Source organism: Bombina bombina, chromosome 5 (assembly GCF_027579735.1).
Source record: "Bombina bombina isolate aBomBom1 chromosome 5, aBomBom1.pri, whole genome shotgun sequence".
Taxonomy (NCBI): domain Eukaryota; kingdom Metazoa; phylum Chordata; class Amphibia; order Anura; family Bombinatoridae; genus Bombina; species Bombina bombina.
In genome coordinates, this window is record NC_069503.1 from 205153283 (window position 1) to 205177385 (window position 24103).

Genomic DNA, 24103 nt, shown 5'->3' on the forward strand with positions numbered 1-24103 from the left:
AACAGAGCAGCCGCGCTTACGCTGATAAGTGTTCATTTTGGCTAAAATGTTTTTGACAGAATTATCCATTACAGCCGTTAATTGTTGCATAGTAAGGAGTATTGGCGCGCTAGATGTACTAGGGGCCTCCTGAGTGGGCAAGACTCGTGTAGACGAAGGAGGGAATGATGCAGTACCATGCTTACTCCCCTCACTTGAGGAATCATCTTGGGCATCATTATCATTATCACATAAATCACATTTATTTAAATGAATAGGAATTCTGGCTTCCCCACATTCAGAACACAGTCTATCTGGTAGTTCAGACATGTTAAAGCAGGCATAAACTTGATAACAAAGTACAAAAAACGTTTTAAAATAAAACCGTTACTGTCACTTTAAATTTTAAACTGAACACACTTTATTACTGCAATTGCGAAAAAACATGAAGGAATTGTTCAAAATTCACCAAATTTTCACCACAGTGTCTTAAAGCCTTAAAAGTATTGCACACCAAATTTGGAAGCTTTAACCCTTAAAATAACGGAACCGGAGCCGTTTTGAACTTTAACCCCTTTACAGTCCCTGGTATCTGCTTTGCTGAGACCCAACCAAGCCCAAAGGGGAATACGATACCAAATGACGCCTTCAGAAAGTCTTTTCTAAGTATCAGAGCTCCTCTCACATGCGACTGCATGCCATGCCTCTCAAAACAAGTGCGCCACACCGGCGCGAAAATGAGGCTCTGCTTATGCTTTGGGAAAGCCCCTAAGAATAAGGTGTCTAAAACAGTGCCTGCCGATAGTATTATATCAAAATACCCAGATAAAATGATTCCTCAAGGCTAAATATGTGTTGATAATGAATCGATTTAGCCCAGAAAAAGTCTACAGTTTTAATAAGCCCTTGTGAAGCCCTTATTTACGATCGTAATAAACATGGCTTACCGGATCCCATAGGGAAAATGACAGCTTCCAGCATTACATCGTCTTGTTAGAATGTGTCATACCTCAAGCAGCAAGAGACTGCACACTGTTCCCCCAACTGAAGTTAATTGCTCTCAACAGTCCTGTGTGGAACAGCCATGGATTTTAGTGACGGTTGCTAAAATCATTTTCCTCATACAAACAGACATCTTCATCTCTTTTCTGTTTCTGAGTAAATAGTACATACCAGCACTATTTCAAAATAACAAACTCTTGATTGAATAATAAAAACTACAGTTAAACACTAAAAAACTCTAAGCCATCTCCGTGGAGATGTTGCCTGTACAACGGCAAAGAGAATGACTTGGGGTAGGCGGAGCCTAGGAGGGATCATGTGACCAGCTTTGCTGGGCTCTTTGCCATTTCCTGTTGGGGAAGAGAATATCCCACAAGTAAGGATGACGCCGTGGACCGGACACACCTATGTTGGAGAAACACTTGATTTAGTGAAAAAAAATAACAATCTTAAAAAATGGTACTGCGCCTTTAAGAGAAAAAAAAAAAGCATACACGTTCTGCAAAACGGCTTTAAAATACACCAACCGTTTCAATTTTTTGATATAAGATTCAATTTATGCAGCCAAGTTTGCCCCACAAAGAAAGGAACACTTAACCCTTTATTGTGAAAACCGGATAGTTAATAAGGCCTAAATCCGGAAAAAACACCCCCTGGGGTTAAAGCTTCGATTTGGCCCAACACTTCCACAAGGGCCCACCGGAGTTGGAGCTTGCTGCTTGCTTTGTAAATACAACTGTGCAACTGAGGCACGAAAATAGGCCCCGCCCATCTCACTCAATGTTTTTTCAGCTTAAATGAACCGCACTAGAGAGGTTCCAAACTAGCCATGTGGGTTCTGAAACCCAAAATAGAAGCCAAGTGTACCCTCAATAAAGTCTCAAAAAACGTTATTGCCAAAAACGTTATCAGCACTCCTAGTTCACAAAACGTTTGCCCACAAACATTAAAACTCAGTGTCAACCATTTTTTATTAGCCCCTTATGCAAGCTTAGTAATACCCCTCTATATCTTTTAGGATTACTGCTTACCCTCTCCCTCATGGGGATACTGTCAGCCAATTCTGAAATACCACAGTCTCTCCAGAAAAAAATGACTGAACATACCTCACTGCTTATACCATGAAAACGTTCCTCACACTGAAGTTTCTTGTACTCCTCAGCCATTCTGTGGGAACTGCTCTGGATCTTAGTGACAAATGCTAAGATCATCATTCTCCAGGCAGAAGTCTTCATCCATCTGCTGCCTGAAAGTAAATATACACACCGGTACCATTTAAAATAAAAAACTCTTGCTTGAAGAAAATAAAAACTAACATTTTATCACCTCTTTCACTTTACCCTTGCTAGTACTTAGAGTAGGCAAAGAGAATGACTGGGGGTGGAGCTAAGGGAGGAGCTATATATAGAGAGCTCTGCTGTGGTGCTCTTTGCCACTTCCTGTTAGCAGGATGATAATATCCCACAAGTAAAGGATGAATCCATGGACTCGTCGTACCTTATAGAAGAAATAGGTGTTTAGCAAACATAACTCAGAATTCAGGTGATCCCTGTGAAAGCATTTAATGCTTTAGTAGCAGTTGTAGTATAAGGGCCAAAGACAATGTTAGTAGCTTTTATTTTTATTACTTTTTTTTTTTGATTGCTATAACGTGAGGATATTTTATTCCAGACGGATATAATAGATTCAGTTATCGGTCACCTGCTAGGTAAAGCTCCTTGCTGCTTTGGGTAAGGAACATCAACCTGTTAAAATGCAGCTACAGCTAAAATTGATTGTACACATTGTGAATATTGTTTCCAGTAAGTTAGCGGAGTAGAATTTTTTGCTTATTTTGTTAGTAGAAACTATATCTGGCAAGCGTGAGATGTTTGGCAGTTTGGGTGGTACACATGGCATTAGTAGGTAAAAGAGGGTAATTTCAATAATTTTATTAGTATTGGTTTATACCAAAATCTGATGGCCTTAAGAGTAAATGGGGCTATGCTTGCAGCCTAACACTCAAAGACACTGTGCAAATTTAAACATGGAAGCGCCCATTACAATATAAAAACTAAAGTAATTTATAGAAAGTAAACACGTTTATCTAAAATTTAATCAACATAATTGTAAAAAATACATCTACATATAAATTCTAAGGCTAATCTTTACTTTCAACACATCATTAGGTCTAGTATGAATTTACTGTTCATTTCCAAGCATTATATTAAAGAATAGATTACAAGCACTCACTGAGAACTTTTCATCTCGCTTTTTCCTGTAGCCAGAGTTTTTCCTAGGGAAGAATAAATACTCCAGTTAGTTACCAAAAACCTTTTGAAAAATATTTAGACACGTTTCATACATATAATAAAAAAAAAAAAAAAAAATCTGGCAGACCATGTCTTTTGGCAGGCATATAATCTGCAACACCTATTTATCTTCCTGATAAGCAAGCCAAGCTCATTACTAAGCTACATATAAAAAAAGATTATGAAATTATTTGAAAAATGAAAGACAGGACACATTTGAACCAAAAGATCTTACACTATTTAGAACAAACAATAGGGTTTTAAAAGCAATACTTTAACTGCATAATTTCATTAACAAAAAAAAAAAAAAAAAAGAATTTAGAACTCAAATGAACAATTCCCTTACTATGTACTTTTCAATGTAAAAAGTGAAACACTGTGTAGGTATTGAAAAACTAAAGTCAAAATTAAATTTTCATGATTCAGATAGCGCATGCAACTGTAAACAACTTTCCAATTCACTTCCATTATCAAAATGCACAAAATCTTTTTATATGCACACTTTTTGAGGCACCAGCTTCTACTGAGCATGTGCAAGATTTCCAAGTATATACATATATGCATTTTATGATTGGCTGATTGCCACATGATGCAGGAGGATGGATAACAAAACAAACTTTGAAATGTGTCAGAAAAAACAGAATTTATGTTTACCTGATAAATTTCTTTCTCCAACGGTGTGTCCGGTCCACGGCGTCATCCTTACTTGTGGGATATTCTCTTCCCCAACAGGAAATGGCAAAGAGCCCAGCAAAGCTGGTCACATGATCCCTCCTAGGCTCCGCCTACCCCAGTCATTCGACCGACGTTAAGGAGGAATATTTGCATAGGAGAAACCATATGGTACCGTGGTGACTGTAGTTAAAGAAAATAAATTATCAGACCTGATTAAAAAACCAGGGCGGGCCGTGGACCGGACACACCGTTGGAGAAAGAAATTTATCAGGTAAACATAAATTCTGTTTTCTCCAACATAGGTGTGTCCGGTCCACGGCGTCATCCTTACTTGTGGGAACCAATACCAAAGCTTTAGGACACGGATGAAGGGAGGGAGCAAATCAGGTCACCTAAATGGAAGGCACCACGGCTTGCAAAACCTTTCTCCCAAAAATAGCCTCAGAAGAAGCAAAAGTATCAAACTTGTAAAATTTGGTAAAAGTGTGCAGTGAAGACCAAGTCGCTGCCCTACATATCTGATCAACAGAAGCCTCGTTCTTGAAGGCCCATGTGGAAGCCACAGCCCTAGTGGAATGAGCTGTGATTCTTTCGGGAGGCTGCCGTCCGGCAGTCTCGTAAGCCAATCTGATGATGCTTTTAATCCAAAAAGAGAGAGAGGTAGAAGTTGCTTTTTGACCTCTCCTTTTACCTGAATAAACAACAAACAAGGAAGATGTTTGTCTAAAATCCTTTGTAGCATCTAAATAGAATTTTAGAGCGCGAACAACATCCAAATTGTGCAACAAACGTTCCTTCTTTGAAACTGGTTTCGGACACAGAGAAGGTACGATAATCTCCTGGTTAATGTTTTTGTTAGAAACAACTTTTGGAAGAAAACCAGGTTTAGTACGTAAAACCACCTTATCTGCATGGACCACCAGATAAGGAGGAGAACACTGCAGAGCAGATAATTCTGAGACTCTTCTAGCAGAAGAAATCGCAACTAAAAACAAAACTTTCCAAGATAATAACTTAATATCAACGGAATGTAAGGGTTCAAACGGAACCCCCTGAAGAACTGAAAGAACTAAATTGAGACTCCAAGGAGGAGTCAAAGGTTTGTAAACAGGCTTGATTCTAACCAGAGCCTGAACAAAGGCTTGAACATCTGGCACAGCTGCCAGCTTTTTGTGAAGTAATACCGACAAGGCAGAAATCTGTCCCTTCAGGGAACTTGCAGATAATCCTTTTTCCAATCCTTCTTGAAGGAAGGATAGAATCCTAGGAATCTTAACCTTGTCCCAAGGGAATCCTTTAGATTCACACCAACAGATATATTTTTTCCAAATTTTGTGGTAAATCTTTCTAGTTACAGGCTTTCTGGCCTGAACAAGAGTATCGATAACGGAATCTGAGAATCCTCGCTTCGATAAAATCAAGCGTTCAATCTCCAAGCAGTCAGCTGGAGTGAAACCAGATTCGGATGTTCGAACGGACCCTGAACAAGAAGGTCTCGTCTCAAAGGTAGCTTCCAAGGTGGAGCCGATGACATATTCACCAGATCTGCATACCAAGTCCTGCGTGGCCACGCAGGAGCTATCAAGATCACCGACGCCCTCTCCTGATTGATCCTGGCTACCAGCCTGGGGATGAGAGGAAATGGCGGGAACACATAAGCTAGTTTGAAGGTCCAAGGTGCTACTAGTGCATCCACTAGAGCCGCCTTGGGATCCCTGGATCTGGCCCCGTAGCAAGGAACTTTGAAGTTCTGACGAGAGGCCATCAGATCCATGTCTGGAATGCCCCACAGGTGAGTGACTTGGGCAAAGATTTCCGGATGGAGTTCCCACTCCCCCGGATGCAATGTCTGACGACTCAGAAAATCCGCTTCCCAATTTTCCACTCCTGGGATGTGGATAGCAGACAGGTGACAGGAGTGAGACTCCGCCCATAGAATGATTTTGGTCACTTCTTCCATCGCTAGGGAACTCCTTGTTCCCCCCTGATGGTTGATGTACGCAACAGTTGTCATGTTGTCTGATTGAAACCGTATGAACTTGGTCCTCGCTAGCCGAGGCCAGGCCTTGAGAGCATTGAATATCGCTCTCAGTTCCAGAATATTTATCGGTAGAAGAGATTCTTCCCGAGACCAAAGACCCTGAGCTTTCAGGGATCCCCAGACCGCGCCCCAGCCCATCAGACTGGCGTCGGTCGTGACAATGACCCACTCTGGTCTGCGGAACGTCATCCCTTGAGACAGATTGTCCAGGAACAGCCACCAACGGAGTGAGTCTCTGGTCCTCTGATTTACTTGTATCTTCGGAGACAAGTCTGTATAGTCCCCATTCCACTGACTGAGCATGCACAGTTGTAATGGTCTTAGATGAATGCGCGCAAAAGGAACTATGTCCATCGCCGCTACCATCAACCCGATCACTTCCATGCACTGAGCTATGGAAGGAAGAGGAACGGAATGAAGTATCCGACAAGAGTCTAGAAGTTTTGTTTTTCTGGCCTCTGTTAGAAAGATCCTCATTTCTAAGGAGTCTATAATTGTTCCCAAGAAGGGAACCCTTGTTGACGGGGATAGAGAACTCTTTTCCACGTTCACTTTCCAGCCGTGAGATCTGAGAAAGGCCAGGACAATGTCCGTGTGAGCCTTTGCTTGAGGAAGGGACGACGCTTGAATCAGAATGTCGTCCAGGTAAGGTACTACTGCAATGCCCCTTGGTCTTAGCACCGCTAGAAGGGACCCTAGTACCTTTGTGAAAATCCTTGGAGCAGTGGCTAATCCGAAAGGAAGCGCCACGAACTGGTAATGTTTGTCCAGGAATGCAAACCTTAGGAACCGATGATGTTCCTTGTGGATAGGAATATGTAGATACGCATCCTTTAAATCCACCGTGGTCATGAATTGACCCTCCTGGATGGAAGGAAGAATAGTTCGAATGGTTTCCATCTTGAAAGATGGAACCTTGAGAAACTTGTTTAAGATCTTGAGATCTAAGATTGGTCTGAACGTTCCCTCTTTTTTGGGAACTATGAACAGATTGGAGTAGAACCCCATCCCTTGTTCTCTTATTGGAACAGGATGAATCACTCCCATTTTTAACAGGTCTTCTACACAATGTAAGAACGCCTGTCTTTTTATGTGGTCTGAAGACAACTGAGACCTGTGGAACCTCCCCCTTGGGGGAAGTCCCTTGAATTCCAGGAGATAACCCTGGGAGACTATTTCTAGCGCCCAAGGATCCAGAACATCTCTTGCCCAAGCCTGAGCGAAGAGAGAGAGTCTGCCCCCCACCAGATCCGGTCCCGGATCGGGGGCTAATATTTCATGCTGTCTTGGTAGCAGTGGCAGGCTTCTTGGCCTGCTTTCCCTTGTTCCAGCCTTGCATTGGTCTCCAAGCTGGCTTGGCTTGAGAAGTATTACCCTCTTGCTTAGAGGACGTAGCACTTTGGGCTGGTCCGTTTTTACGAAAGGGACGAAAATTAGGTCTATTTTTCGCCTTGAAAGGCCGATCCTGAGGAAGGGCGTGGCCCTTACCCCCAGTGATATCCGAGATAATCTCTTTCAAGTCAGGGCCAAACAGCGTTTTCCCCTTGAAAGGAATGTTTAGTAGCTTGTTCTTGGAAGACGCATCAGCCGACCAAGATTTCAACCAAAGCGCTCTGCGCGCCACAATAGCAAACCCAGAATTCTTAGCCGCTAACCTAGCCAATTGCAAAGTGGCGTCTAGGGTGAAAGAATTAGCCAATTTGAGAGCATTGATTCTGTCCATAATCTCCTCATAAGGAGGAGAATCACTATCGAGCGCCTTTATCAGCTCATCAAACCAGAAACATGCGGCTGTAGTGACAGGGACAATGCATGAAATTGGTTGTAGAAGGTAACCCTGCTGAACAAACATCTTTTTAAGCAAACCTTCTAATTTTTTATCCATAGGATCTTTGAAAGCACAACTATCCTCTATGGGTATAGTGGTGCGTTTGTTTAAAGTAGAAACCGCTCCCTCGACCTTGGGGACTGTCTGCCATAAGTCCTTTCTGGGGTCGACCATAGGAAACAATTTTTTAAATATGGGGGGAGGGACGAAAGGAATACCGGGCCTTTCCCATTCTTTATTAACAATGTCCGCCACCCGCTTGGGTATAGGAAAAGCTTCTGGGAGCTCCGGCACCTCTAGGAACTTGTCCATTTTACATAGTTTCTCTGGGATGACCAACTTTTCACAATCATCCAGAGTGGATAATACCTCCTTAAGCAGAATGCGGAGATGTTCCAACTTAAATTTAAATGCAATTACATCAGGTTCAGCCTGTTGAGAAATGTTCCCTGAATCAGTAATTTCTCCCTCAGACAAAACCTCCCTGGCCCCCTCAGATTGGGTTAGGGGCCCTTCAGAGATATTAATATCAGCGTCGTCATGCTCTTCAGTAACTAAAACAGAGCAGCCACGCTTACGCTGACAAGGGTTCATTTTGGCTAAAATGTTTTTGACAGAATTATCCATTACAGCCGTTAATTGTTGCATAGTAAGGAGTATTGGCGCGCTAGATGTACTAGGGGCCTCCTGAGTGGGCAAGACTCGTGTAGACGAAGGAGGGAATGATGCAGTACCATGCTTACTCCCCTCACTTGAGGAATCATCTTGGGCATCATTGTCATTATCACATAAATCACATTTATTTAAATGAACAGGAATTCTGGCTTCCCCACATTCAGAACACAGTCTATCTGGTAGTTCAGACATGTTAAACAGGCATAAACTTGATAATAAAGTACAAAAAACGTTTTAAAATAAAACCGTTACTGTCACTTTAAATTTTAAACTGAACACACTTTATTACTGCAATTGCGAAAAAACATGAAGGAATTGTACAAAATTCACCAAATTTTCACCACAGTGTCTTAAAGCCTTAAAAGTATTGCACACCAAATTTGGAAGCTTTAACCCTTAAAATAACGGAACCGGAGCCGTTTTAACACTTTAACCCCTTTACAGTCCCTGGTATCTGCTTTGCTGAGACCCAACCAAACCCAAAGGGGAATACGATACCAAATGACGCCTTCAGAAAGCCTTTTCTAAGTATCAGAGCTCCTCTCACATGCGACTGCATGCCATGCCTCTCAAAAACAAGTGCGCCACACCGGCGCGAAAATGAGGCTCTGCTTATGCTTTGGGAAAGCCCCAGAGAAATAAGGTGTCTAATACAGTGCCTGCCGATATTATAATATCAATATACCCAGATAAAATGATTCCTCAAGGCTAAATATGTTTTAAAAATGAATCGATTTAGCCCAGAAAAGTCTACATTCTTAATAAGCCCTTATGAAGCCCTTATTTACCATCGTAATAAACATGGCTTACCGGATCCCATAGGGAAAAATGACAGCTTCCAGCATTACATCGTCTTGTTAGAATGTGTCATACCTCAAGCAGCAAGAGACTGCACACTGTTCCCCCAACTGAAGTTAAATGCTCTCAACAGTCCTGTGTGGAACAGCCATGGATTTTAGTTACGGTGCTAAAATCATTTTCCTCATACAAACAGAAATCTTCATCTCTTTTCTGTTTCTGAGTAAATAGTACATACCAGCACTATTTTAAAATAACAAACTCTTGATTGAATAATAAAAACTACAGTTAAACACTAAAAAACTCTAAGCCATCTCCGTGGAGATGTTGCCTGTACAACGGCAAAGAGAATGACTGGGGTAGGCGGAGCCTAGGAGGGATCATGTGACCAGCTTTGCTGGGCTCTTTGCCATTTCCTGTTGGGGAAGAGAATATCCCACAAGTAAGGATGACGCCGTGGACCGGACACACCTATGTTGGAGAAAAATAATTCAGACTAAAGTGCTTTTGCATTGTCATTCTATTATGAAAGTATTATGTATTTAAATATTTGAAATTGATTACAAGCGCTAAGGCAATATGCACTGGCAGCATCTCTGCCTACAGATTAAATGAGACATATCTTGCCATTGCCAATTAAACCTTCATTTCATGGAAATTAATTTTGAACAACAATTAAAGCTTTCAATCAAACTATATGACTGAATTACAAAACAATGTTTTTCACGACAGGCTTTCTAGCTTGAATTAGGGTTTCCACAAATTCAACTGAAAAACTTCTTTGCCTAAAATGAAGATTTTCAAATCGCCAAGTCTTCAAGATGAGAGACTCAAGATCTTGAAGACAGAAAGGACCTTTAGAAAGAGGACGTGCCTCAAATGAAAGAGGCTACAAAGAACAAGTGTAAATCAGAATCAGATCTGTATACCAAGTTCTACGAGGCCAAGCTAGAGAAATAAAAATGCCAGATATTGCACTTGAATGATCAGAGATAACACTAGCAGTAGAACTGTTGGAAGAAAACAACAAAAGAAAGTGAAGGAGGTCCAAAACCTATTTACTAAAAATAACAAAGATAAGGACAAGAATAGAATGGTATTTGTTTTGCAGCACAATCCCTATAGTGACATCATTAGCAAAGCAATTAGAAAGAACTGGCATGTATTAAAAGATTGCAATCTGAATATAGATCAATTTAAAGAACCCCCACTAATGGCCTTTAGAAGGGTCAAAAATATTAGGGATCATTTGGTAAGATCTGATATTGGTCCTACTAGCATGGAGAAACAAATGTATATAGGAAAGAAAAATTATGGCAATTATCCTTGCCTCAATTGTGCTAGCTGCAATTCTATTATAAAGGGAAAGAACTTTTTTCATCCTCACAGTGGAAAATGCTATAAGGTTGAGGGGTATCATACATGTAACAGCAGCTTTGTTTTATATCTAATTAAGTGTCCGTGCTCCCTGGTTTACTTGGGGGAGACTACCCAGAAAATCAGGGAGAGACTTAGCTAGCACCGTTCTAATATAAGGAGGAAGAACGTTGAGGCACCTTTGTCCAAACATTTTTTGGATAAGGGGCATGCCATCAGTCAATTGAGATGGCAAATTGTAGAACAGGTTAAGCCACCAAGGAATGGTAGCAACAGGGAGAAATTGCTTAAACAACGTGAGATGTGTTGGATTCATCACTTTGATACATTAATCCCAAAAGGCCTGAATAGGGATTTCGATCTATCCTGCTTTCATTAAGAGTATATCAATATGAATAAGTGGCTATTACAAAATTACTGCTGTAACAGGTTTTGGGCGTAATTGTGCTGATGACTATTTGTGTAAAAGCATTTAAGATAAGATAAAACATTTTCATGTATGGCTATATAACTCTGCTATGTATTGTATCCTCTTGTATTCTGGGAAATGAACTTTATGCATTATGAGACTTACACATCTGTCATTTTGTTTCCTTATGTTTTTAAACTTGTTGACACTGTTTCACTATTAAAACAAATATGCTATTTTCAAGCCACCACTAGGTGGAGCCATAGGACCCGGTGAGGTCAGTTTGGCACCAAAGTTTGAGTGTATATAAATTGTTCAGAGTGTCAGTGTCACTAGCATGACTAAGGGGTTAAATCCCAGAAACGTTGCTGTATTATATGATTCCTAAACAAAGAATTAATAATTTTAAATGCTGGTGAATCACTGTTTACTATATGCTTTGTGAGTATAGCAGTCATACTCTGTCACGACGTGCACTTTACAGCGGTGCTGATATCCCAACGCTTTGGAGGAAGAAAATATAAGCAAGTCTAAATAATCAGGGAGCTGTTAGAGCATTTGCCAACTCCACTTGAGGATCCCTGGATCTTGCAAAATTCCTGAGAAGTCTGTTGTACAACGAAAAGCCATTAGATCTATCTCTGGGAGACCCCATAGATCTACATCAGATAAAATACTTACTGATGAAAAGATTGAGGAATCAGAAACAATAAAAACTTAAATTATGCTTACCTGATAATTTTCTTTTTGCATTCATTACTTTTGGAAAATAAGAACCTGGCCACCAGGAGGAGGCAAAGACACCTCAGCCAAAGGCTTAAATACTCCTCTCCCACTTCCCTCATCCCCCAGTCATTCTGCCGAGGACCAAGGAACAGTAGAAGAAATACCAGGGTGAAAAGGTGCCAGAAGGATAAAAAATAAGACGCCCCACAGAAAAATACAGGTGGGGAGCTGTGGACTCTTTCTATCTGAAGAAAAGAAAATTATCAGGTAAGCATAATTTAAGTTTTTCTTCATAAATGGAAAGAGCCCACAGCTGCATTCATTACTTTTGGGAAAACAATACCCAAGCTATAGAGGGCACTGAATGCAAAAACGGGAGGGTACAATAGGCGGCCCATTCTGAGGGCACTAGGCCTGAAAAAAAAAACACAACCCAACCAAACCCCGCTTCGTTGGAGCAGGGCAAAAAAACTAGAAGGAAAAGGCCCCAAGGACACTGACCCGCAGATAGTCCGAAAGCCTAACTAGAGACCACGGGCAGACTCACTGAGCCAACACTTCTCCAGGAGAACCATCGCCCAGCAGTCGGTCCCCACACAACCCTTACTAGTACAGTACCAAAACCCCCAAAAGGGAGAGGACAAGGGTAAGCCAAAGGGTACAGCAAAATCCATAAAGGAAAACCCCCCTTCAAAGGAAGGCCAATTCCACAGAGACCCGAATGAATCCCAAGAACAAGGGGAGACTACGCCCAACCCACAAGGAGCAACCGGGCATCATCAAGGAGAATAAACATCTCCAAAACATTGTGCAACAGCACCGAAAAGACAGCTGAAGACAAAGTCCTCAAAACGTCAGAACTCAAAGACTGAGCAAACAGAAAAATTATAAGTAGCAAACTCAGAAAATAAACACCTGAGTCCAGTAACACGCTGCCATCCATAGGAAGACGTGGAAAAAACACACTTTTCATAAGGAAGAAGCAGCCGAACAAAATTGCAGATTGCCAAACCTCCATGACAGAGGACACACTCCAGGCCGCCCGACCTACTCACAGATCTCAAAGGGGGAGAGGCACAGAACCTAAAAAAAAAAAAAAAAAGGTCCACTGTCACCCCCAAGACCTGAGGATGAACAACAGATCTCAGATCCTACAACTAGCCGGACTAGCCCAAGCAACGGCAGATCTGAAATCAAGGGAACAGATAGGAACCCCAAGACCGACCCCCAAAAGGGCAGAAGAATGGGAACAGCCACTTCAACCTAGAGACAATCGAGCAGGTGTTAGACCCAAGGAGATCTAGCAAAGCCACCCAACTAAAGTCTCAATGCGGAGCAAGCAGCTCCTCAGATGGAAAGTAACAACTCAAAGAAAAGACCAATCCCCGAACCAGATGAAACATCTGTTCCAACCTCCCGAACACAGGAGAGGCGCCTAAAAAAAGGAACGACACCTCCAAGGAGGACAACAAGCCCCCTGACGAGGAGAGCATTGATAAACACCTGCCCATAACACAGGAAGTCGTAGGAAGAACAGAGAGAAACCAAGGTCACATTACTGACTAACACGGAAAGAACCCCTTAAAACACCATTGTGCTAGCACACATACCAAGCGCAAGAGTGACAGCTGAGCAACCGCAAACCCTCCGTTTGCTAGGCAGGAAAGACCACCATCAGGTCACATTAGTTGGCTGCCCCATGGGAACCGTATTGTCCGGCACAAGACAAGCCCCAAGGAGTCCCAGCTCTCAGGAAATCTGGCCATGTTGTAAAACAGAACAGCCAGAACAAGGGCTAAGCCCAAGTACCCCAGGAAACTAGAAGCCCCAGCCAGTCCTAGGATCATAATGTCCGGTAACTTCCCACAGCAGGATCCACATAGAGAAAAAACAGAGTAAAACCCTCGACAACCGGAAGATCAGGACAGGAAGCCCGGGTCCCACAAATGTTTACAATAAACAATCTTCCAGGAACATAAATCCCTCGTCTGATCAAAAACAGACCTCCCAGGGAAAAATCCTGAATAACCCGGATAAGAGCAAGAAGCCCTTGCAAGTCCTGACCCAAAGGGAAGAGACCACCCGTTGCAGGAGCCCAACACTCCAAAGAGCCAAGGCCCCCCTAAAGCCATAAAAGGACACTAGAACCAACAATATCCAGTCATTCGACCGAAACAAGACGAGAAAGGAGAAACCATAGGGTGCAGTGGTGACTGTAGTTTAATTAAAATTTAGACCTGCCTTAAAAGGACAGGGCGGGCCGTGGACTGGATACACTACAAGAGAAATAAATTTATCAGGTAAGCATAAATTATGTTTTCTCTTGTTAAGTGTATCCAGTCCACGGATCATCCATTACTTGTGGGATACCAATACCAAAGCTAAAGTACACGGATGATGGGAGGGACAAGGCAGGAACTTAAACGGAAGGAACCACTGCCTGTAGAACCTTTCTCCCAAAAACAGCCTCCGAAGAAGCAAAAGTGCCAAATTTGTAAAAGTTTGAAAAGGTGTGAAGTGAAGACCAAGTCGCAGCCTTGCAAATCTGTTCAACAGAGGCCTCATTTTTAAAGGCCCAGGTGGAAGCCACAGCTCTAGTAGAATGAGCAGTAATCCTTTCAGGGGGCTGCTGTCCAGCAGTCTCATAGGCTAAGCGTATTATGCTCCGAAGCCAAAAGGAGAGAGAAGTTGTCGAAGCTTTTTGACCTCTCCTCTGTCCAGAGTAAACGACAAACAGGGCAGATGTTTGACGAAAATCTTTAGTAGCCTGTAAGTAAAACTTCAAGGCATGGACTACGTCCAGATTATGCAAAAGATGTTCCTTCTTTGAAGAAGGATTAGGACACAATGATGGAACAACAATCTCTTGATTGATATTCCTGTTAGAAACCACCTTAGGTAAAAACCCAGGTTTGGTACGCGGAACTACCTTGTCTGAATGAAAAATCAGATAAGGAGAATCACAATGTAAGGCAGATAACTCAGACTCTTCGAGCCGAGGAAATAGCCATCAAAAACAGAACTTTCCAAGATAAAAGTTTAATATCAATGGAATGAAGGGGTTCAAACGGAACTCCCTGAAGAACTTTAAGAATTAAGTTTAAGCTCCACGGGGGAGCAACAGTTTTAAACACAGGCTTAATCCTAACCAAAGCCTGACAAAATGCCTGGACGTCTGGAACTTCTGCCAGACGCTTGTGCAAAAAAATAGACAGAGCAGAGATCTGTCCTTTTAAAGAACTAGCTGATAAGCCTTTGTCCAAACCCTCTTGGAGAAAAGACAATATCCTAGGAATCCTAACCTTACGCCATGAGTAACTCTTGGATTCACACCAATAAAGATATTTACGCCATATCTTATGGTAGATTTTCCTGGTGACAGGCTTCCGAGCCTGTATTAAGGTATCAATGACTGACTCGGAGAAGCCACGCCTTGATAGAATCAAGCGTTCAATCTCCATGCAGTCAGTCTCAGAGAAATTAGATTTGGATGATTGAAAGGACTTTGTATTAGAAGGTCCTGCCTCAGAGGCACAGTCCATGGTGGAAGAGATGACATGTCCACTAGGTCTGCATACCAGGTCCTGCGTGGCCACGCAGGCGCTATCAGAATCACTGATGCTCTCACCTGTTTGATTTTGGCAATCAGTCGAGGGAGCAGAGGAAACGGTGGAAACACATAGGCCAGGTTGAAGAACCAAGGAGCTGCTAGAGCATCTATCAGCGTTGCTCCCGGGTCCCTGGACCTGGATCCGTAACAAGGAAGCTTGGCGTTCTGGCGAGACGCCATGAGATCCAGTTCTGGTTTGCCCCAACGATGGACCAGTTGAGCAAACACCTCCGGATGGAGTTCCCACTCCCCCGGATGAAAAGTCTGACGACTTAGAAAATCCGCCTCCCAGTTCTCTACGCCTGGGATGTGGATTGCTGACAGGTGGCAAGAGTGAGACTCTGCCCAGCGAATTATCTTTGAGACTTCTAACATCGCTAGGGAACTCCTGGTTCCCCCTTGATGGTTGATGTAAGCCACAGTCGTGATGTTGTCCGACTGAAATCTGATGAACCTCAGGGTTGCTAACTGAGGCCAAGCTAGAAGAGCATTGAATATTGCTCTTAACTCCAGAATATTTATTGGGAGGAGTTTCTCCTCCTGAGTCCACGATCCCTGAGCCTTCAGGGAGTTCCAGACTGCGCCCCAACCTAGAAGGCTGGCATCGGTTGTTACAATCGTCCAATCTGGCCTGCGAAAGGTCATAACCTTGGACAGATGGACCCGAGAAAGCCACCAGAGAAGAGAATCTCTGGTCTCTTGATCCAGATTTAGTAGAGGGGCCAAATCTGAGTAATCCCCATTCCACTGACTTAGCATGCATATTTGCAGCGGTCTGAGATGCAGGCGCGCAAATGGCACTATGTCCATTGCCGTTACCATTAAGCCGATTACTTCCATGCACTGAGCCACTGACGGGCGTGGAATGGAATGAAGGACACGGCAAGCATTTAGAAGTTTTGATAACCTGGACTCCGTCAGGTAAATTTTCATCTCTACAGAATCTATAAGAGTCCCTAGGAAGGAGACTCTTGTGAGTGGTGATAGAGAACTCTTTTCCACGTTCACTTTCCACCCATGCGACCTCAGAAATGCCAGAACTATCTCTGTATGAGACTTGGCAATTTGAAAGCTTGACGCCTGTATCAGGATGTCGTCTAGATACGGAGCCACCGCTATGTCCTCTGTGTCAGACATGTTTAAACAGACTAGCAATGAGGCTAGCAAACTTGGAAAACACTTTAAAACAAGTTTACAAGCAATATAAAAAAACGTTACTGCGCCTTAAAGAAACACAAATTTTGCCAAATTTTGAAATAACAGTGAAAAAATGCAGTTACACTAACAAAATTTTTACAGTGTATGTAATAAGTTAGCAGAGCATTGCACCCACTTGCAAATGGATGATTAACCCCTTAATACCAAAAACGGAATAACAAATGACAAAAACGTTTTTTAAACAGTCACAACAACTGCCACAGCTCTACTGTGGCTTTTTACCTCCCTCAATACGACTTTTGAAGCCTTTTGAGCCCTTCAGAGAAGTCCTGGATCATGCAGGAAGAAGCTGGATGTCTGTGTCTGTAATTTTTGCTGTGCAGAAAAACGCCAAAATAGGCCCCTCCCACTCATATTACAACAGTGGGAAGCCTTTAGGGAACTGTTTCTAGGCAAAATTCAAGCCAGCCATGTGGAAAAAACTAGGCCCCAATAAGTTTTATCACCAAACATATGTAAAAAACGATTAAACATGCCAGCAAACGTTTTAAAATACACTTTTATAAGAGTATGTATCTCTATTAATAAGCCTGATACCAGTCGCTATCACTGCATTTAAGGCTTAACTTACATTACTTCGGTATCAGCAGCATTTTCTAGCAAATTCCATCCCTAGAAAAATATTTTAACTGCACATACCTTATTACAGGAAAACCTGCACGCTATTCCCCCTCTGAAGTTACCTCACTCCTCAGAATATGTGAGAACAGCAAAGGATCTTAGTTACTTCTGCTAAGATCATAGAAAACGCAGGCAGATTCTTCTTCTAAATACTGCCTGAGATAAACAGTACACTCCAGTACCATTTAAAAATAACAAACTTTTGATTGAAGAAATAAACTAAGTATAAAACACCACAGTCCTCTTACGACCTCCATCTTAGTTGAGAGTTGCAAGAGAATGACTGGATATGGCAGTGAGGGGAGGAGCTATATAGCAGCTCTGCTGTGGGTGATCCTCTTGCAACTTCCTGTTGGGAAGGAGAATATCCCACAAGTAATGGATGATCCGTGGACTGGATACACTTAACAAGAGAAAGAGGCAATAAACCCTCCATGTGGGAAGAAATACTTTAGGTTCAGAGGGTATCGGAAGCAAGAGAGAGTGATGCAGCAAAATTCACTGACCCAGTCACCAGAGAGACGGCTATTTAAGTACTGAAACATTCCAGAGAGCCGCACGGACCCGCAAGTCCTCTTGAGAAAGCTTAGCTGAAACTTGACCAGATTTAATAATAATTAGTGCCACATGTCTGAATAAGCCGTGAGACAGAAGATCTGAACCCAAGCAGGACCAGCCTGAAACCAGGGTCATAACTGCCATCTGGCAAAATCCGACTTCAGAGAGGGAGGATGAAAAAAAAAAAAAAAAAAATGGGACTAACATGTCCCGAACATCTTCCGTAGAAGCAAACAGCGAGTATCGATCCCAGGGAAAGCTCCCGCAGGAAACATAGTATATAAAATAAAAATAAAATGTATCTGAACCGAATAAAATAAAATACCAAGCAACCCGAGGGTTAACGCCGAAGAACAGAAAGAACCGCAGGACCAGCCTAAAGGAAACCCTGCTCCTCCAACAAAACTGGGAAGGATCTCGATAAGACTTAAAGGAGATTACGTCATCCCCCATGTCTAATGAGTTGAGCTATTCGAAGGGGGAGACTGACGAGTCCCATAGCTGAGAAGGATAGTGTCCATAAAAAGCTCAAAAACTTGTCTGAGTAGAACATGAAGGCGAGCCAGTCTAACGAAATGCACAACACTCAGGAACAGTTATACCCGCAGGTTACTGCACATGCCCTCCAGTGGCCGAGAGACCTGGGGCAATCGGGCACGAGCACAATCGCAAATAAACATCTGGACTTTGTAGACGAGCAAGCGGCAAAAGGATGTAAAAGCAAAAACGTGGCACAACCTCGGGGGGGGGGGGGGGGGATGCAAAAATAGCCTGGGTTACCCGCATGTGTAGTAGTAGTAGGGAGCGGCAGGGAGCCCAAGGAACAAGGCGCTCTAAGACGGCCTAAAGAACATAACTGACTGACCAAGTGAGTCAATGGGGCCAATTCGCATTAGTCACAGGACGACAAATCTAAATCAGAAAGTTGAACAATATCAACAACAGCATCCTCCATAACTGGATAAAGGATACCAAAAAATGGATTGTATATAAAACAATTTAAATGGCACCCGACACCCACAATGGCTGGGGCACTCACCACCTCCTATGAACCAGACACCAGCGGACTAGAATTCTCCGTCGCCACACAGTCAGGAATTCGGAAATGGGAGACCAGAACGTAAACACGCCCGGTCACAAGGTGAGCCATACAGTCCAAAAAAAGCGCGAACAACCGTAAGGTCGCGTCACTTCGAAAGGCCGTTATGTTCCAAAATGCCACAAGCCCAGTTAACACTACACATAAGCAGATTGAATCACAAAAAAAACATGATTAAAACCCCCCCTGTTCAATAATCCTCCTCAGGAGATATTAACCCTTGATTCCAAGATACTAAAGGAGTCCCACTGAGACCCTGTATTTTTCATGTGAGTTCGTAGGAACAAATGAGTTGCAGTACAATCATGAAGAAGTAAAATGAAACTATCTTACCAGAATCTACGCCGTGGAACAGGAAAACGGCCCTTCAAGTGTGACGGATAGTAGCCTCGCCTCCGCCATGAACTTGAGAGAAGAAAGCAGGCAGCGAAGCTCTGGACTCTTTCATCCAAGCCCTCACTGACAGGATTACTTACAACGAAAGTAAGACGAAAATAAACTTCTGACACTTCTCTGCCAACCTCCTGAGATGAAAGGCAAAGAATGACTGGGGGATGAGGGGAAGTGGGAGGAGTATTTAAGCCTTTGGCTGGGGTATCTTTGCTGCCTCCTGGTGGCCAGGGTCTTATTTCCCAAAAGTAATGAATGCTGCTGTGGACTCTCTCCATTTATGAAGAAAATTATTATTCCTTGAATATTTCTGAGCCCAAGACATAATATGGAAGACTTCCTTCAAAGATAGAAAACAGAGTTCCCCCCTTGAAGATATATGCCACCGCTGTGAAAAAAACAACTCTACTTTTATGAGAGGCCACCTCAGGAGAGTCCTAAAGATAGCAGAGAGTTCTAAAATGTTTATAGGAAACCTCACATCCTGAGGAGACCAAACTCCCTGTGCGCTTCTGGATCCCCATACTGCAACCCATCAAGCAAGATGTGCGTCTGCCTAGATTATTGCCCAGGATGGACCAATAAAATATAATCCTTGAGAAATTAACTAATTTTATACATATCAGGATAGAGAATTCTTGTAGTTGGATCCAAAAATATGCTTTGAGAAAGCCCATTGTAGACCTTGCACTACTGACTTAGCATGCCTAACTGAAGAGGTCTCATGTGAAATGTAACAAATGGAATTGCATCTGATGTAGGAAACAGACCTAGAATATGCATACATAAAGCTACAGTAGGATCAGATAGGAACTGAAGTGTCGCACACGAATGAAAATGGTTCTTCTTTGGTCTGTCAAAGGTCTTATTGACAACTAATCAATAACTCCTTTAAAGGGACACTCAGGTTAAATTAAATTTTCATGATTCAGATACAGCATGTAATTTTAAACAACTTTCCAATTTACTTCCATTAAAAAAAATATGCACAGTCTTTTATATTTACAATTTTTGAGTCACCAGATCCTACTGAGCATGTGCAAGAATTCACAGACTATACGTATATGCATTTGTGATTGGCTGATTGCTATCACATGGTACAAGGGGAGTGGAAATATACATAACTTTAAAATTTGTTATAAAAAAATCTATTACTCATTTGAAGTTCAGACTAAGTGCTATTGCATTGTCTTGTTATCTTGCATTTGTTGATTATGCAAATCAAATGTGTTGACTGGTCCTTTAAAGGAAACAATGATAATCCTCGTAAATAGGGATATGAACATAAGCATCCTTTAAAACTATTGTGGATATAAATTGCCCCTGTTGGACAAGGGGAGAATAGTTCAATTTGTTTCAAGTTGAAGGTATGAATAAAATTGTGTAGAAGTCTTGGGTGAACCAGATCTTTAGGTAGAAGAGGGTGCAGGTTTTTGGTTATTAGATGGCAAAAAGGAAATAAAACAACCCTTAGATTTTTTTTGTCTTGAGGGAAGAAGGATGCCTTCCCCCAGTGCCAATAGTTGCATCTAGTCCTGGGCCAAATAGTAATTTGGCCTTGAAGGTGGAGAAACATGTCTGCAGACCTGTATTCATGCCATTTGGCTTATCTTGCCAAAACAATCACAGCAATGATCACTACATTAATGTGTATCATCTTCCCTGCTGCATCACAAATAAAGCTGTTAGTGGTCCTTAGGAGCGTTTAACGCTCACAGATCTCTTCCAAGGATGCTTCACTAAATAAGAGCTCTGAAAGGTTGTCACACAAGACCACAGTATACACAAATAATCTAAAATGAATCCTGAGCAAATAAATCCTTACAGCTGAAAGGATAGTCTAGGAAAGCCTTCAAGCTTTCTATCCATAGGCTCTTAGAAACAGTTACTATCCTCTAAGACAATGGTTTTCAAAGTTATCCCCAGGCCTAACTGGTCACATTATGTGGATGTCTGAACTAGAGCACAGGTGAATGAATTAGCTGATTAGTGAACATGGTTATTTTACCTGCTCTCATCCAAAATAATTCTAAAAACCTGGCCTGTTGGGGAGGCCGGAGGCAGATTTGAAAACCAGTGCTCTAAGAGAATGGTAGCCTGCAGAGCAAGAGTAGAAATTGCTTTATTCATTTTAGGAGCTATTTCCTGCACTTACAATTTTGCAGGGAACTTGGTTTTGAATTTTACGGTTGGAGTAAAGGATGTTTCTGGTGTATTCCATTCCTTAGTGACTAACTCAGAGAATAATCCCAGGAAGGTGGCATGTCAGGAGTAGGAGAATCACCCACCTCCAATGCACTTAACACTTCCTATAATAACGCATACATATGCTCAAGCCCGAAATCAAGTGACACATTTGAAAACCCATCTACAGAAGAAAACAGATTATAAAGAACTCTTTTTTCTGTAAGGTATTTTAGTAGGTCGCTAGCTCCACAGGGATGTGCCTGTGTATTAACTTTTGCCACATGCATGTTCCTGTGTTAAACTGCCAGGAGGAGTGATAGCCAACAACTCCGCAATATCGGATCATGTGGGTTCCCTACAATGCAAGGCACGCCCCCCAGTCCGATTATCCTTTTGCTTAAAGCAGGAGGCTACAGGACGCCTAACATAAGACTTCCATGCCTTCCTAAAGGCGTTAAAGTTTAGTGCTGTTAGGACGGCATGGAAGGTCCCAAGGGCATTAAGCAGTTACATGTTGGAGATAATTCTGTAGAACCTGCTGGGTTATAACTGAGGTGAGCTATAGACCCATGGACACTCTGAATTAAGAGAAGTGCTGCAAGACACTGTCTAGTATTAGACACAGACTTAGCACGTGAGATACAACCCTGAGTAGGCGGACACACAGGAATATCCTTAACACAGTAGACAATAGTAGGAGAGGATTAAATTAAGAGTAGGTCTACCTTCCAGTAAGTTAGTCAAAAGGTCCAGTGCCTGACCTGCATTTACATGCTCCATTAAAGTAGCATAAATATAAGGATGCGGTTATATTTGAAGATATAAACTAAGCAGAGAGGACACACTCAAGTTTACCCAAACATTTAAATCAGATAAGACAAATTGTAAAACTGGTTTAATACATAAAAATACGATTACGTAAAATAGCCCCTTAAAGACTGAATTAAAAGTACTAGTAACGAAATGTTAAAAGCAGCAATTGACTAATAATCAAAATATACTTTTGCTAAGATCTGACATATACTAATGTCTCAAAACCTTCACTGGTCCTCAAGAGCTTCTTCCAACACAGCTAATATGGCGACCACTCCTCAAGATAAGAGTGTTAAAAGTGGAAGACAGGGAGTTGCATTAAAGGCCGACAGCTAAACCTGTTTGCACTAATCAAAGCAACAGTAGCATTTTTTGAAAAAAAATGAAAGTGCCAAAACCACTCTAGAAGTTATGTGGTGTGTACATATGTCCCCAGGCTATGTGAATTGTGTCCATGCTAAAGGCTGGTGGGCTATGAAGCTGCATTGTACTTACCTGTCAGCACCTTTATCTACTGTGCTTACCTCAGCTCCAGATAAACTGCTTCCATTAGACAGGTCCATCCGAGGTAGTGCAAGCACATTGACAAGGATAAATTAAAGTGAAGGTAAACTCACCCTCATGTCGATCTAGTACAGCATTCTTTTTTTTAAATAAATATGACTTTCATTCATCAATTGTTATATTTGGGTGTATATATTAAGATATCGCTGATATAAATTCTGGCCGTTGCGGAGGCGCTTCCCTCACTACACTATTTCCGCCCTATCCCTGATGTCTTCCCTTCCCCCTCCCCTACCTTCCTACAGAGATATAGGTGAATGAACCCAACTACATCATGTCTATTTGTACGTCCTACATATACTCTCAACCTAGCTACCCTAAACTGTCAGGTTTGCTACATATGGCATATATTGCCATACAACTTTTAAAACATAAAAATACTAATTACTCCATTAGACTGACCAATGTATAGCAACTGCATTCTGTAAATATGCACTAGCAAATCGGTTGAATGTTGACTATCTTCTTCTTATCAGGTTCGTCAATTTGCCTTGTATGTGTCTCCCCTTTCTACAAACCATGTGTATTGCCGCTACTAAAAATGTCATGCGATGAATATGTTGTTATATGGTTTTTGCACTTTATGTATCAATAAAAATTTATTGGAATTAAATTCTGGCCGTTAGGCTGCCATCACTCGACGTCATCCAAGCATGTGAGATTTGTTTTTCTTCAAAATGAACTCCAAGCGCGCACCCGTTTTGCGCATGCGTATCTGCAACAGATAGGAATTCCCCTAATAAGTAATCTGCTAACAATGGTGTATACTTACCAAGTCAATATATCTATTAGTTTAAGAAACGGGTCAGCGATAACGATGGATGCAACTGCTATGTCTTATCATATAGTGCTGAATGAATATACTAATTCATTCAATACTATGTTACGAGATTTAGCGCATGCAAAGTAGAAAATATAGACCAGCAATTATCGCATGTACATTGAAAAGCGGCTTCGGGGATTTGCGCATTGCAATTCATGATCGTGAACGCGCATTTGTGACACGTAGAGAGTAGGTGGGACTGCTGAAGACGTCACACAAAGGAAGTAGGGTTGGGGAGGAGTCGGGATCCAAACGGTAGGGAATTAAAAAACAAATTATGCTTACCTGATAATTTTCTTTTCTTCAGATGGAAAGAGCTGCATTCATTACTTTTGGAAAATAAGAACCTGGCCACCAGGAGGAGGCAAAGACACCACAACCAAAGGCTTAAATACTCCACCCACTTCCCTCATCCCCCA

General features: G+C 42.0%; 1 protein-coding gene across 1 annotated transcript in view; it reads right to left on the reverse strand.

Moving 5' to 3' along the window:
• LARP4B (La ribonucleoprotein 4B) overlaps window positions 1–24103 on the reverse strand; it is a 921178-nt gene that overhangs the window by 177399 nt on the left and 719676 nt on the right. Inside the window, exon 12 of the mRNA XM_053715674.1 lies at window positions 3166–3256. Coding sequence (XP_053571649.1) covers window positions 3166–3256 — 91 coding nt within the window. The remainder of the gene's footprint in view (window positions 1–3165; window positions 3257–24103) is intronic.